The sequence below is a fragment of the Patiria miniata genome, unplaced genomic scaffold (genome assembly GCF_015706575.1).
Source record: "Patiria miniata isolate m_02_andy unplaced genomic scaffold, ASM1570657v1 HiC_scaffold_4, whole genome shotgun sequence".
Classification (NCBI taxonomy): Eukaryota; Metazoa; Echinodermata; class Asteroidea; order Valvatida; family Asterinidae; genus Patiria; species Patiria miniata.
Genome location: NW_024037071.1, coordinates 6,652,879 through 6,667,756, shown reverse-complemented (window position 1 = coordinate 6,667,756; position 14,878 = coordinate 6,652,879). Strand labels below are relative to the sequence as shown.

Below are 14,878 nucleotides of genomic sequence, written 5' to 3'. Positions count from 1 at the left end.
CCGTCGCACCGCTGTTTTCAGGGCGACGTGTGCACAAATCCATAGCAGGCACTTACGTACGCATATATCTCCGTCCGTAGGAAATGTACACGCGGGAACGAACGGGCCAATCACGCGTCGGCGTGGTAGGCCTACGGTTTGAATGGACCGATCCAGTAAGCCCCTCCCACTACGCACGGGGGCAATTTAAGACGTGCTCCTCTCCAATGCCACACTGCATAATTTTCCTGCCGTGCGCATCATACGCGTGTGCACGTATGTCGGACTTTTGTGCGCGCAATGTCGGACATAAATCACGGCTGTGATTGGTCAGAATACAATGGGGAGGTGCTTACTGGATCGGTCCATTGCGAACCCCGCGTGCTGTGTTATAATAATTGTGCAGTTGAGTGCAAAAACTACTCCGTGTTCAGTAAATCCACCAGGGAATCCCCCCATTTTCAGGTGAGTTAAGGGGTTTGCTCTTTTGAAATCAAAGGGAATACAAAAGTCTAATTGATGTTTTCATGGCAGTCCTTAATATTTAGCTTAACTTACTTGATTGCAGAAAACAAACTTTATTTTGGACCCCTTTTTCGCTGGTTGCTGGCTTTCGTTCAATAAAAGAGGCCTTCGGTTTTTTGGGGTTTGTTTTATTTCGCGAAAATAACGACATCGCATTTAAAATCTTCGAAGTAGATGCTAATATTGTAGCTTTTTGGTGCCAAGATGTAGATATTTATTTTTCACCTACTTTGGGACAATTGTTACGGCTTCAATAAAAAATGTTGCAGCATCCGGGGCGCCACACGTCCGGGTATGGCCACGCGGCCGGCCTTGACTAAAGGCTGTGAGGATGGCTGGTGAGCTCGCAGAATCTTGTGAAGGAAGTGGGGATGGCATTCTGGGTAACTTATCATGACCTATTTATAAAGACATGGCTGCAGTAGTCTGGTTCCTAGGCCAAAAGATTCTGACTATTTCTGATGAATCTCAGGTCAGGCCTAGGCAGCCGTTCGCTCGTACCCACCGCCCTGCAAACAGGGCGCTGGAGGGCTGATGAGCTTCAAATAATTATTATTATTCATGGTTTATTAAAAATTCAAATTGGTTGCCAATTTATGTAAAGGAAGCGGGGATGGCATTCTGGGTAATTTTTTCATGACCTATGTATAAAGCAGCTAGCTCCTGCAGTTTAAGACCGCGGTTATAGCCAATGTATGCAAAAGCTATCTGGAAACTTTCTCATAGATACATTCCATACCGGATGTGATTTCTTTTTCATTGCGGACCATATGTGGACACATTTTGAGCGTCGAATAATATGCATTTCGACCCTTCGTGAATTCGAAACGGAGCCAGAGCAACTGACGGGAGTTGAATATTTACAAAACAGATTAGTTTCACAGATTTTCCTACTACGCTTTTCAACGAAAAAAAGGGCAAGGGCGGGATGCTCCAAAGTCATGCATAACTCAGTTTTCCTTTGAATCATTACAAGACACTTAGGTTCTCGTTTTTTTTTCCCTAAAAATAAAATTATCTCAACTATAAATTCACTGAGAAGAGAAAAAACAGTCGATGAAAAAGAGCAGGGACGCCGTGGATTCGAACCAGGGATCTTTGTATCCTGTGTTGTAGTACTCGTACTCGTATTCGTACTCGAGTACTTTTTCCGTACTCGTACTCATGGAAAATGTACTCGTACTCGCAAGAAAAAATTCATGTACTCGTACTCGTACTCATGGCAAAGTACTCGTACTCATACTCTTAAAATACAGTATAATAATAATAATTGGGGAAAAGTGGACTTGAGCAGTTTTATATTTCTCAGCTTTTGATGTTATGCCACACCGGTTGAGTTGGTAAATGGTCAAGTTGGTCACAGTCGAGTTGGCAAATGGTCGAGTTGACCTGATACCCGCTCCTTGTTTTATGGCCCTCACGCGCGCTGGTGTTGTGATAAGGGTCATAGCATTACCACGCCTACTGCTGGGTCGACAAATGCGACGTACGATTGTTGACTTACTTTGTATTTTCTTTCTTTTCCTCTGTGGCAGTCCATACCAACCCCAAAAGACTTGATAATACGTCTAGATTCCCACCTTATATTTATTCGAAACGAACGACAGGCGAATTAGTCATCTTTGTCGCCAACCTAATTTCCAGTGACGTGTTCTGTCAATGTACACGTACGTACGTACGTACGTTTGTACAGCTAGCTCCATATGATCGGTGCATGTACATATACATGTACCGTGTACCGAGTCGGAAGCTGTACAAAATTTGTGCTCGATTCGATTGTTTTTCTCCGTAAACCTGGCTCGATCGTCAAGTGCTAACATTCCAGAGTCATTTAAGAGACGAAAGTGTGAGTTTTTTAAGTTGAACGAATAATATGAATTAACTGAAAGAGTTCTAGCTGGAGAGTGGAGTTACCTCACAGACACATGCCTCATAGCTCTAGCCCAATGTGGCGAATTCACTGGACTGCCTCCGTAAATCATGGAGGTAGAATTCTACCTCCATGCGTAAATAAAGGCCACACTCATCATTGACACTTGGAACATGTACAAGAACATGTCGAACTTTGTCAAATTTTGATTTTCACATTTAGGCTTAAATTGTAGTTTATTTTTGCTTTAGAAACATACTTGCACTCTTTATAGGCTAATCAGAAAGTGCTGCCTTTTTTCAGAGGTCTGTTTTTCATGAAATTTCCAGATTCGTTTGCACACGTTTGCGTATCGAAATTTTACGAAAAATAGACATCTGAAAAAAGCAACGATTTTCCTACGTGGTTTTAATTACGGGCTAGTTGGTGCCGTGTAGCGGGACTTGCGTGCTCGTGAGGGTACACATGGTAAATGGTATATCGCGCGGTGATCGTCATCTTTAAGACTTTATTTTCGTGTTGCGTTTTGTCGTTGTCATCGGCATTTTACCCCCAAATTTCACTCAAAAATGAAAAACCCTGCCCTTTATCTATGACATACTTTTATGTTCTTAATGTAGCCAACTAGTTTGGTTGGTCAAATAATTTAAAAGTGGATTTTGTTCCCTTATATAGGAATCGGGCCCGTAGATACATGATCGCTGTGAATACTTCAATATTTTCCCAGTGCTAGTGCTAAATTTGATATTTTTTTTTAGGGCATATTATTATGCTGATAGGTCACTAAAGGGAAAAATTAGTGCTGGCAGACATGGGAATCTTTCCTACTTACATGTATTTTTGAAAAAGTTTAGACAGCTTTCTTAAGTCCATGTATGCGCCAGCTTCGGACTATTAAAACTCCTCAGTAGGTTGAGAAACCAGACGTGTGGCCTATTAAACATACAGCGCAGCAATACAGAGGCCACACAAGTGGGGCTACCTCAGCCCTAGTCCGAGTAACTAGGAGTCTTCAAATTGCCTTTTTTAACATTTGGACGTGGTCAGGCGATAGTAGTCCAAATGCAGGCTTGTCTCTCCCATCACGATTGTAGTAGAACGGCAGCCGAAGTTTGCCGACAAAAAGTCGTCAGGTGTGCGCTACGCCGCTTCAGGGCGCAGTTGGCAAGTTTTACTGGTGCGTGTGCTGTGCATTGAAATCAACCGCGCTTTGACATTCCTTTGTACACATCGTGGATCGTTATTTTCTTTAAGGACCTGTGTAGTGGTTATGCCAGACAAGGTTTGGGTGAGTCCCAACTCCCAAGGGGAATTAATGTGTCACCGGAACAAAATGGCACATTTTCAAAATAAAAATTTAAAGATGCTAGTCCGTGTTGAAAGCTTCCTCCAGCCCTAGTACAACAACCCAATGATAACATATAGGACTGAGGTAATTCCAGCCAAAAGAGTTCCATATTTTCTAGGGTCCTAATGCGTCAACTGACTTCAACAAGTGTCAACGGTCGTCAACCCAGTGTCAACAAATTTTGTAGACTTTTGAACATTGGAAGTAGCTTTATATAGTAGAAATGGTGATAGCGCCTTCAGCATGAAAAAAAATGATGTTTTTTGGCAAATGGGAGGGTCATTAATTATTTCGCCCATCCTTATTTTACCAACATTTGCCTTTCTGAAAGATCAGCATATTGGGAAAACTGAGACTGTTAACACTTGCATGCATCGATCTGCGCATCACTCAGTCACGCAACAGTGCACAACATTGTCTCTAAGTTGACATACCATCGCGTAGGGTTTATGCTGATCAGAGGGTATTACGTACATTAGTCATGGAATACCCCTTGCAAAGCAAGGGTCTATGGTATGTGAGCAGATTCGGGGATTTAAGCAAAACAAAAACTGTGTCTTGACCTCGAGATTATGACCATTCAGCCGGCGCCTTCTACATGTATATCGGGTCTTCGGGCCTACAAAGGCACCTGTTGTCAAAGACATCTATAACAAAAAAACTAGACACAACATCTTTCATGCTTTATTATATTGTGAAATGAGCATATGTGAAATGAGCAAAAATATGTTTGTTTTTAGGGCCCTTATATCCTTGCTAGAGCCTAGTTCTGTGACTACATCCTGAAATCTCAAAATATTCATTGATACACTGTGGCTCAGATTTTTAAATCAGAAGCATTGAACATTGGATGGGTGGCCTTCTCTTTTTAAGATTGTTTTTGCCCATCAATTTTAGGCTAAATAAAACAAACTAAACCAGTTTCTCCACCCTACTCACTTCCTTTTTTACAGCCCACCTTCTTTTTCCTGTTTTTTCTTTAATTCATGCACTTGGTATATTTAAATTTAGTACCATTCCAAAATTCCTTACAACTCGTACTTTTTTGTTATCATTTCTTCATCTCAACAGTGAATTCTTGGGAATTATTTCCAGGCGGGTCAGTAACGTCAGGCGGCAGTCAGGTGCCGGTAACGCCAGGCGGCGGTCATTAATCCAGACTTGGTTTTAGAAGTGAAAGGTCTCTAAGCGGTAGTAGGATGAAGCTTTATGCCATCACTGTGCTGTACAAGGGCCAACCCAAAGTGGTTTCCTTATCCAGTGCCTATAATCTAACATCATTCGGTTACTTCCAGAAAAGCAGGTAAGACAGCGTCCCAATAGACTTCTGCCTTAATTACACAGTGCTGAATAATGTCCAACATGCTCGCATGTATAACATGCATGGTTGGGACATGCAGAGTGGCTTTGAAGAGAGGCGCATTTGTTGTTGCCCACATGTGCAGTAGACAGGGCATAAGGAAGAAGTCTAGTGCTCAGCTACGGCCGGCAATTGCACGTACATGTACGCCTATTGAAGCAGTTCAATCCTTTTCCAATCATGCCAATAGCAGGCATGCAACTGGGAAATCACCAAAAAAAGAGGAAATTCAAATTTTTCCCAGACTTTGTACAGTGTTTTTCTATTTTCAATGGCACACATGGGAAGTAAAAAAAGAGGAAATCAGCTGATCCGAGGAAAAGTTGCATGCCTGCAATAGACACATGTCTAAATGCCAACACTTTTGTCAAGTAATTTGGATGTGACCAAATATTTTCAATTAATTTTGATATTGCTCAAAATTGAAGAAGATTCCAAGTTCACGTTTAGTAAGTTTTAAAAAGTTTCTATTTATTCGTCATGTAGGCTCTGTTTTTTTTAATTGAATTTCTGTCAGTTTCACTGTAGTTATATGTTTTCCATGAAGTAAAATGTACATGTAGTAGTAGGACAGCAGAGCTGACAAGAGCCGTGACTTCAGAGAAGGAGTTCTTTCACAAGAATACAGATGATTGTTCTTTTGATAATCAAAAGGCCCCAGCAAGAATGCCTAGGAGTTAACATGGTTAAGGGTAAAACTTAGCAATTTTGTCTGGGTCAGCATAACTAGAACTACATAGATTGAATTGTTGTCTTTTTTATATTTTTTGTCTTATTAGTGTTCAAGAGTTTATGAAGTTCACATCTCGAATTGTGGTGGAAAGGACACAGCCAGGCCTCAGGTCTACAGTGAAAGAACAAGGTTTATGTTTGATAATTGGCTTGCTTAATAGCATTTCATTGAAGTAATTGTATTGTATGGGTGTTGTTACAGCAGTGGGATCACACACTAGCAAAGATGACAGCCATTCACTACAGGATGGTGGTTTACTTTGCCAGTTTTGTGTTTATTTTGTTTGTTCATTCGAAATCTGTTGAGTTGACTTTCCTTTGTGTTTTTACACAACACAATTATTGAGCATCAATAAATAGGATAAACCAGTATTCATAAATACCTTGGAGAGTTGATAGCTTCTGATTTGTCGAGACTCGATTCCGTGGGGGTGCATTAAAATGTGATATCCGATGCATTAGTAAAAACGTCATACATGCGCGCCCACCACTGATTACTAGCACCCATTGGATAAACACACGAGTTGCGTTAGCTTCTGGTTCCAGTGGTTCCAAAGCTACTTAATGGCTCGTGGGCGTGGTTTAAACTGAACTGACATCACACTAACGAACCGGAGAATTAAAATCGGCTTCAAAAACAGGCGAATAAATGGCCCCTGAACCAGCTTTGTTCCAGCGTCATGTAAACCAGTGATTGGCAAAATGTACAACAATCCTACAGTAGCTTGTAACAATACAGCAGTACACATGCGCTCAACCACCGTCATGTGAAGACTTACGCGTGCGTATGCAATATGGTTGTTATGCTTGCGCGGAATAAATCTGTACACAACATGCATAGCTGCCAACTGTTACAAATTTTTCGTAATTTTTACGAATTGTTTGTTTAATTACGAAAATACGATATGCCACTAAAACATTACGAATTTCCCATTTTCTACCTAACGAAAAAAAAATACTTGTAAAGTATCGTTTTTGACCGAAAACTTCTGGCGAAATGTCGCGATAATGGATGGACTGGTGACAAGTCTAATAAGAATGCAGTCAAGCACCTGATAGACATCAATGCAGTGTGCGCAGTGGAGTACTTGAGGACCAGACTAAAACTATTTGTCAATGGTGTGTCATTTGTGTGCTGCATCTCGTGGATGTGTGGTTGTGTGTACTGTATGTGAATTGTGAGTACTTTTCAGTGACGATCGTGAGCACATTTGGTCGCTTTTTGCTGGGATGAGTCTATCAGTGTGAGATTTTAATCATGGAATTTAATAGGATTATGGTTGGAATAATTGGTAATAGAGTTTAAGTTTGTCACAACGTCCAGAAAAGATAAATCAGCATGCGTTTGCAAGGTATGTTGACGGGATATTTCTATTGCATACGGTGGCCCTAAATCAACGTGTGTAAACATTGATACGAACTCGAAACTCCACATCGATAACATGCATCTCAAAAAAATATGCGCACGTTATTATTGTTAATATTTATTTGACTTCAACAAACAAATACAGACATTGAAACAAAATAAATTTAAAAAAAAAATATATATATTTTTTTAAAAAATTTTTAATTATTTTTTTTAATTATCTTTTGGCCTCCAGTACATTATTATTCACAACAACAAGGGTATGCACATGTATGTGTACATGTAAACCATGTATCTGTACTCAATGTTGGTAAAGCTTTTGATAAAACGAGCAGTTGAAAATGACCGCGCGGGTTGATTACTAATTGGGATTTTGAAAAGTTGGCAGCTATGAACATGTTAGTACTGAGGTTGTTTACGTCAAAAGCGTCGATCTGTGATTTATTTTCCGTAAACATGTCGCCCTCAGACATGTTTACTTTTAAACTGAGCATCTCTGTAAACGCGAGAACTGTAAACAAAATTCCCGCTTCCTCCGTCAGGAAACAACATTTAAAAAAAAAATGTAATTTGTTTCGCTTTGGCAGCAGAGGGGCACACCCTGGATGTCAGTCATAATGCAATGAAGTTGAATAACACACTGAATATGCTAAAAAGACAGGGTAGCATATCACAGGCATAATCTAAAATATGGCCCCTCAACATGAACACAAAAAGTCTGGAAATATCGCTGAAAGAAAAGTCACAAAATTTGAGCATTTTAACTGTTTATTTCATTAAAAGGTATTTATTAATGGGAATAACGGTGTGAGGACCCAGTCTTCACTGCGTGATAATGTCCAGGTTGGGGGAATGCCTTTGTCACAGTTCATTGGAATAGCTTGTGACTTCAAGTGGTTTGTGACTGATTTGATTACAAGTATGGAGTTTGTTTACCAATTTTATCTTATTGTGTGGTTATGCTTTTTGATATGGCAGAGTACAACTGTCACACATACGTCCGAAGTGACTGTTTATCGGGAGTTGTCATCGCAGATCACGAGTATCCTTCAAGAGTTGCGTTTAGGTTTATGAGCAAGGTAAAGCGAAATCTCTTTTTTAGTGATACCGGTAGATTGTGGTAATAAGATTATTTTTAGACAAGATTGAGCTCTGTCGTCCATGATTGCAAGAATGCATGTTAAGTATCAATGAAAAGCTGATAAACAACCCTTTCAGATACAACCACATCAACAATGAGGCAAAAAAAAAATAGTTCTGCTTCCGGTTTCCCTACCTACCCTATTCTAACAGCCCCTACCCTAATTTTTTTATTGGAAAAATGAGGAAAAGAAACACCCAAAACCATCAATTTTTACCTTTTACCCTTGACTACATGCAGACGCCTCCATATGATCGTACACAAAAAAAATTGGCAAATTTTTTTTTCCCTACCTACCTATCCTATTTTCAAATACCATGTAATCGGAAACAGAACTATTTTTTTTTGGCCTTATCAAGTTCAAAATTTGTAACATACAAACCAGTATTTATTATTGAGTATTTTGGGGGGTTTTGGCGATACACCCTGTAGATGCACTTTGTGTTGTTCTTGTTCTCAGGAGAATACTCCTGTTAACAAGAGCAAGACTCAAAGTTTTATCCTCTATGCCTCAATTTCTTGGCCTGCTGCTTGTTCTTATCTGCAGGCCTTAGATGAATTTGCAACTGAGGTATCCCCCAGCACGTGGCCCAGTGCAGCTGAGAACTCGATAACGTTCAAGAAGTTGGAGGAATACCTTGCCCTGTACCAAGTGAGTTTTTGAGAAAATGTTTTTTTAAATGAATATTACACAATTTGAATCAATCTGAATAGTCATCATTTCACCTGTTTTATGGGATCAGGTTGCCGTAGTGGTACTTTCCTCACCTTCTAACGCTGTGACCGGGGTTCGAATCACCCAAGCCAATATGTGGATTGTGTTTTCAGTCCCTATCTGAGTCCGTGGGTGTTTCCTAGCAGATTATTCTGGGGTTTTCCTCCCACCACTAAAACTGAATTTTCCTTCCACATCTTCTACCAAGGCACCCCGCTGGAAATAAGTCGAGAGAATTTTGTGGAGTATACCGGCCAATTGCGAATTATCACAAAAAAATCCACATACATGTAATATCCAATGCCAAACTTGGCGATAAATCAAAATTAAATAAGTGGAAATTATGCGCTCCCCATGCATGTGAAAAATTAATAAGCGAAACATTGCCATTAAAGTGGCATTACGGCCTGAAATCCAAAAAAATGTTGGATTGTTTAATTACAGCTGTGGTTGAAAGGAGACAAACCTGATGTCTTACCATTCCCAAGAAAAGACAAAATAACCTGGTTGTTTACATCGGGCGCGATGGACATTTTGTGGCATACCTATATGTATTACAAGTTCGTGTCTGTTCAATGCAGCGTACACGTTGTGTGTGTGGTATAGGTGACACATTACAAATAAACAGATGGACGTCCAAACCACTATGCAAACCACTGTGCGGCTGGATCACAACTAGCACTGAACAGCTTGATTTTTCAGGGACAAAATTGTGACCCCCAAACTTCGTTCTTGCATTGTTCTCACAAGAATAACACAAAAATGCCCATTTTTGAAAGGATGGTAGTGTGGACATTTATATTCTCCTTTTTGATGCTCTTTCTGTTTAATATCTTTTCGTTTAAAACATGTTTTATAGCCCAATTGGGCACATTCCAGGCCGTAATATGCCTTTAAGACTGATTTCTTAGGATTTTGTCACGTTTGTCCTTGTCCCAACTTTATTAATCAATTTCACCTCAGAACCCATCCCAGGCAGACCCTATGATGAGACTTCAGAGTGACCTGGATGAAACAAAAGTCATCATGGTGAGTGGCCAATCATCACCCTCATACATATTTATGAGCCAAATACACTTCTGTCATTGGCCAATAATCTGATGGATCAGGGAAGTAAACATCAAATGCTCCATTTTAACTCTCATTTTACCAAGTGAGAATGTTCATCTTTTAGAATTACTTTCCTCTTTGGTACAATTTGTATGAATCGTGAACAAGGGTTTTCATGTAAATTTCTTGACTTAAACCTTTCAGATAAATGCATTTTCTTTAATACATGTACGTGTATTTCAACGTTAGTTAACCCTTACTCTCTGAGGGTAGTTTACTGCATGTCAGTTGGTTATGCCAATGCCCTCCAGCTGCAGTTATTTGGCAGATAACAAGTCTTAACAGTGAAGGCTCCAATTGGCAGGAGTTGGAGGCCCTGGAGGGTGCCTGATACTGACCAGCTGGGGGCACTCACTTTGTTATCAGAGGACTCTCATTGTTCTCTGTGGCATGTATTGGAGTGCCTGTCCAGTTACCCTTGAAATGACATGGCAGATATTGGAGGGCCATGCAAAAAACATAGGAGATTTTCTTGAGGCACAATTGGCATGCATTGGAGGGTCAAGTAGGGTAAGGGTTAATGGGAAAAAAAACGTTTTTGATCCAGTAAAATATTTGCATTTACTAGCCCTGTAGTTTAAATATTTGTAAACTGAAATTCAAGTTCTGACTTTGTTTGTTTTTGTTGGCAGCACGATACAATAGACGCCATGTTACAGCGTGGCGAAAAGCTTGATGACCTCGTAGCCAAATCCAACGACCTTAGTGTACAGTCCAAGACATTCTATAAAACGGTATGTTCTTCCTGTTCATACTTCCAATATTTTCTTATCCATATAATTCCATTCATAATTTGAAGACAGACCCCAAAAACACAGCAATGCCCTAAAATTCTGGTGACTTTTCAGTCACGCAGATGTGAAATTAAATTTCTGCCTAGAATGACACCACAGATTGGATTAATACAGAAATTTGCATTAGCATAAAAACCATAAAGGCACCAAAACGCCCTTAAAATGGCAATATGGCGATTACAAATAAAGTTAAGTGAGACACAAAGTTTGTTGTCAAGTCCTAACAAGTTTATCACAAGTCATCTGGTCCAAAGTCAACTTACAAGTTATTTAAATGAAAATTGACGAAGACGTTACTACTACTTTTCATATTCTGTTTTCAATTATTCTTTGGGGGGGGGGGCAATTCAGGAAGGTTTATAGCAAAAATACATAGTGACGAAGGATTGAATAGATTAGTTCGGACACATTGCTGGATTGTATTGTAAAGAAGGTGTGTTGAATTGTATGGTAAAGAAGATGTGTGACTGCATGTTTCTTTTTCTCTGTGGCAGGCAAAAAAGACGAATTCCTGTTGTGTTATCCAGTAGAAAGAAAGGAGACGATTTTAATTGGCATTTACCTCGACCAGTGTGGAATACATGTCAGTGTTAGTCGGACTCACAAGCATTCCACATTAATGTACACAAGCCCCTCCATGTTGGAAGATGTATCATGATGGTGTATCGAGTGAACCAATGAGACTTTCGACTGTGGCAGCCATCTTGGTCTGGTTTCAAGACCCAGTGGTTATGGATTGTTTATGAAGCGGGTGACTGCATCAGAGGTGCCAGTCTAACATGCCTTGCTTTTGTGCACCCTTTCACATGCATGTTAAACAACCAAAAGTGGTTGCTGTATAAAAAATTGATCTTTTTGTTCAGTGTGAGGAGAAAAGTTGAAAAAATTAAACAGTCATCACCCTTTTAAATTTATGTTTGGCAAAAGATGTCGTCTTGAAGAATGGATATTTTAATATATGTACATGTATATAATATTTTGTTGGTGAAGGCAAGGAATTTAAGGGGAAAAAATGGGGGGAAACACATAATATGAAAAGACCTTCATGCAACAAACTTGTACTTTGTGCGCCGTCTAAATTTTTGTTAATCCGAACTCATAGATGTGCTTCATATGAATAAAACCTGTAGGAAGTACCAAAATCATGTAAACAGTCCCTGATTTCAACTGACCTTTTGGAAAGGCCGAACCATTGCTAAAAGAAAGTGTGGGTTTGTTTGCCTGTGGTATAAAAGTATGACAAAAAAATTAAAGTTGTCCGAAATATTATTTTAACATAATTTTTAAAATTAAAAATATTAAATTACAAATATAAATTCCCATGTATGAATAAGAAAGATACCTTAATTTGAGAAAACTTAAAGAAATTGCTCAAAATCTAAAGAAGGGTGCTTTACAACTAGCCTGATGAAGTTTCAGCTCAGTGAATGCTGCATATTCCAAGAAAACAATATTCTAGGTTTTCGATTTCAGTTCAAAATTTGCGGAGTCGTCTTTTGATTTGCGCCCAAATGAGCGTCCGGGACAGGTTCCTATTCAGTCGATGGCAGCTGCGTGATGTCACGCACTGAACACCGTTACCATTGGACCACAGCACCCCCACTACAGGTCATCTAGAGGTCATTTGAGGTCATCGTTTACAATTTTTTGACAAGGGCGACACATGCAGACTGCGGACCACTTGTGTGCCAAGAGTTCCTGTAAGCTTTTGGTTTGGAAACTTATGAAAGATCTGCAAGGATGACTTTCATTTGCAGGGTGGAATCACTAGTAATACACATCACCATTGTCAAGATTGTTGGCAGAGCTGCAGTGCCAGTATCCAATAAGAAAAATGTCTACTGCATGCATGAAGTGTCAATGGCTGTGCTTGTAGTACAAGGTATGCATCCATTTCAGTATGCTCATGTTCGTGTAAATCAGTCACAAACCAAATAGCATTATTCATGATTTATGGCTTGCTACACATGGCAGTCAAATACTTCATTATCAGATAATGTTCTTTTGTCTTAACTTTAATGTATTGTTGAAACCATTTTGAGCTGTGAATTGTAATGTCCAATTTGCATTAATACTATTTGTACTCCTAACTACCCAGTTGTGCACTTAGGATTTGGCTTGGGGGAGGGCTCAAATTTTTTTTTCAATTTTTTTGGAAGTAGATTTTTTTTTTTTGAACAAATATTGCCCAAAATGTTTGGCCGCAGATTAATAGGCGCAGAACAAAATTGGGTGTTTTTTTCGGGGGCCAGACTATTGTGAAGTTTGTGGTGCCACTAACACCCCTATTATACTACTCAAAAATAGGCCACAAACATATCACCAAGGTCAAATCGTGGGACCAAAAAAAAAATTGACAACCTCTTTGGGGGGGGGGGGGCTCAAGCCCTCCCTTGGGTGCGCCACTCCAACAACCCAAATTACTGTACTTGTGGTCAAATTATTATGTTGTTGCCTGCAACTTACATGTCCCGTAGTGGAGATTGTTGCAGTATCCAGCAGAAGCAAAAGTCGGAAATAAAAAACATTAATTGTTGGGAAATTGTTGTTTGTTGAAGTTGTGCTGGAATAGAATAAACGGGGCTGTGGGTGCTTTGTCCAAAATGGTTGATTGGCATCACACCTATGTTAAAGGTAGTATCCATCATTTGTACTTTGTGCATTATGTTCGTTTGAAGCAACAAAAGCGCTCAAATCTAAGGAAGGGTGCTGAACAACTAACCTGATGAAGTTTCAGCTCAGTGAATGCTGTATATTCCGAGAAAACACAGTCACTATTCTATGATCTCGATAGCAAATCCAAAGTTGCTGAGTCATGTTTTGAATTGGGCCTGAATTCAGCGTCCGAGACACATTCTCACTCAGCAGATTGCAGTTACATGATGTCGCGCACTGAACCGACAAATTATAGTAACTGCACGCACGTGTGTTGTGTCAACACTTGTGAGCGCTTCGCCGAATAAAAAACTAATTACTAACAGAAATTTCCAATGATGCCTCTCTATAGACGCATGGTTGGAAAGGCCTTTTTTCATCGATTACTTCAAAATAACAGCTTGCCATGAAGAATAATTTCACGGGGAGTTTAGTCCCATTACTATCTTAAAACCTAGTATGCTTTTCAACAATAATTACGTCAGTTACTATTTAGATAGCTGCAAATGATGGACTGAGCTTTAACTAAAAACATATTTTCAGACTTGACTCTTGTGAATTATACACTCAAGGATAAAAGAAACGCACCACATAACAATTCTCATATTTTTAGGAAGTAGGACCGGCATTGTAAAAATGGTGCATGTTCTAGATTTTGAGCATTTTAGAGATAAACGTCAATGTGTATTTATTGCGTTCCGGTTGAGTGATTTGGGTGAGTGCCAAAAACTGTGTTTTTGTATTTTATACTAATGGTTACACATGAGTGACTCCCAGATATGTGTTTGACCATTCATTTCCTGAACGCAACCCTTGCCTATAAAAAGACACCAAAATGACGCCAAAAACACTTGTATCTAGAGAGAGACCGAGCCATTGGCATGCTCCAAGCCGGAAGGAACTGACGGGCAGTGGCCAGGCTGTTCGGGGTCCACCACTCAACGATTGTGCGTCTTGAACAGCGCTACAACACTACCGGCACCTCCGCAGATCGTCCCCAAGCTGGCAGGCCGCGGGTCACGACCGCTGCGCAAGACCGTGCCAACCGGCTGTCCCACCTCGGCCAATCAACGCACTGACTTGGTTTTCATCGAAGGAAACCTCAATGCTGCCCGCTACCGTGACGAGATCCTGGACCCAATTGTACTGCCCTTACTGGAGCGAGTTGGGGGTCGTGCTGTGTTCCAGCAGGACAACGCCCGTCCCCATGTGGCTCGCGTGTGCGCCGACTTCCTGGAGGAGAACGATGTCGAGGTGTTGCCATGGCCAGCTCTCAATCCGGA

General features: G+C 40.2%; 1 protein-coding gene across 1 annotated transcript; it reads left to right on the top strand.

Moving 5' to 3' along the window:
* The first annotated feature begins 2,226 nt into the window (after positions 1–2,226).
* LOC119739981 (synaptobrevin homolog YKT6-like) lies at positions 2,227–13,582 on the top strand. The gene is made up of 8 exons (XM_038215157.1): positions 2,227–2,350; positions 4,794–5,025; positions 5,862–5,944; positions 8,159–8,259; positions 8,869–8,973; positions 10,000–10,065; positions 10,779–10,880; positions 11,435–13,582. Exons 2-8 carry the CDS (start codon positions 4,922–4,924, stop codon positions 11,468–11,470), a joined length of 597 nt encoding a protein of 198 aa, XP_038071085.1. The 5' UTR covers positions 2,227–2,350; positions 4,794–4,921; the 3' UTR covers positions 11,471–13,582.
* Positions 13,583–14,878: the final 1,296 nt, after the last annotated feature.

Excerpts from the sequence above, each read along its gene's own strand:
- LOC119739981 (XM_038215157.1), top strand. The coding sequence starts at position 4,922 with ATGAAGCTTTATGCCATCACTGTGCTGTACAAGGGCCAACCCAAAGTG. Across the intron at positions 8,974-9,999 it reads AATACCTTGCCCTGTACCAA|AACCCATCCCAGGCAGACCC; the intron begins GTGAGTTTTTGA and ends ATTTCACCTCAG. Across the intron at positions 10,881-11,434 it reads CCAAGACATTCTATAAAACG|GCAAAAAAGACGAATTCCTG; the intron begins GTATGTTCTTCC and ends TCTCTGTGGCAG.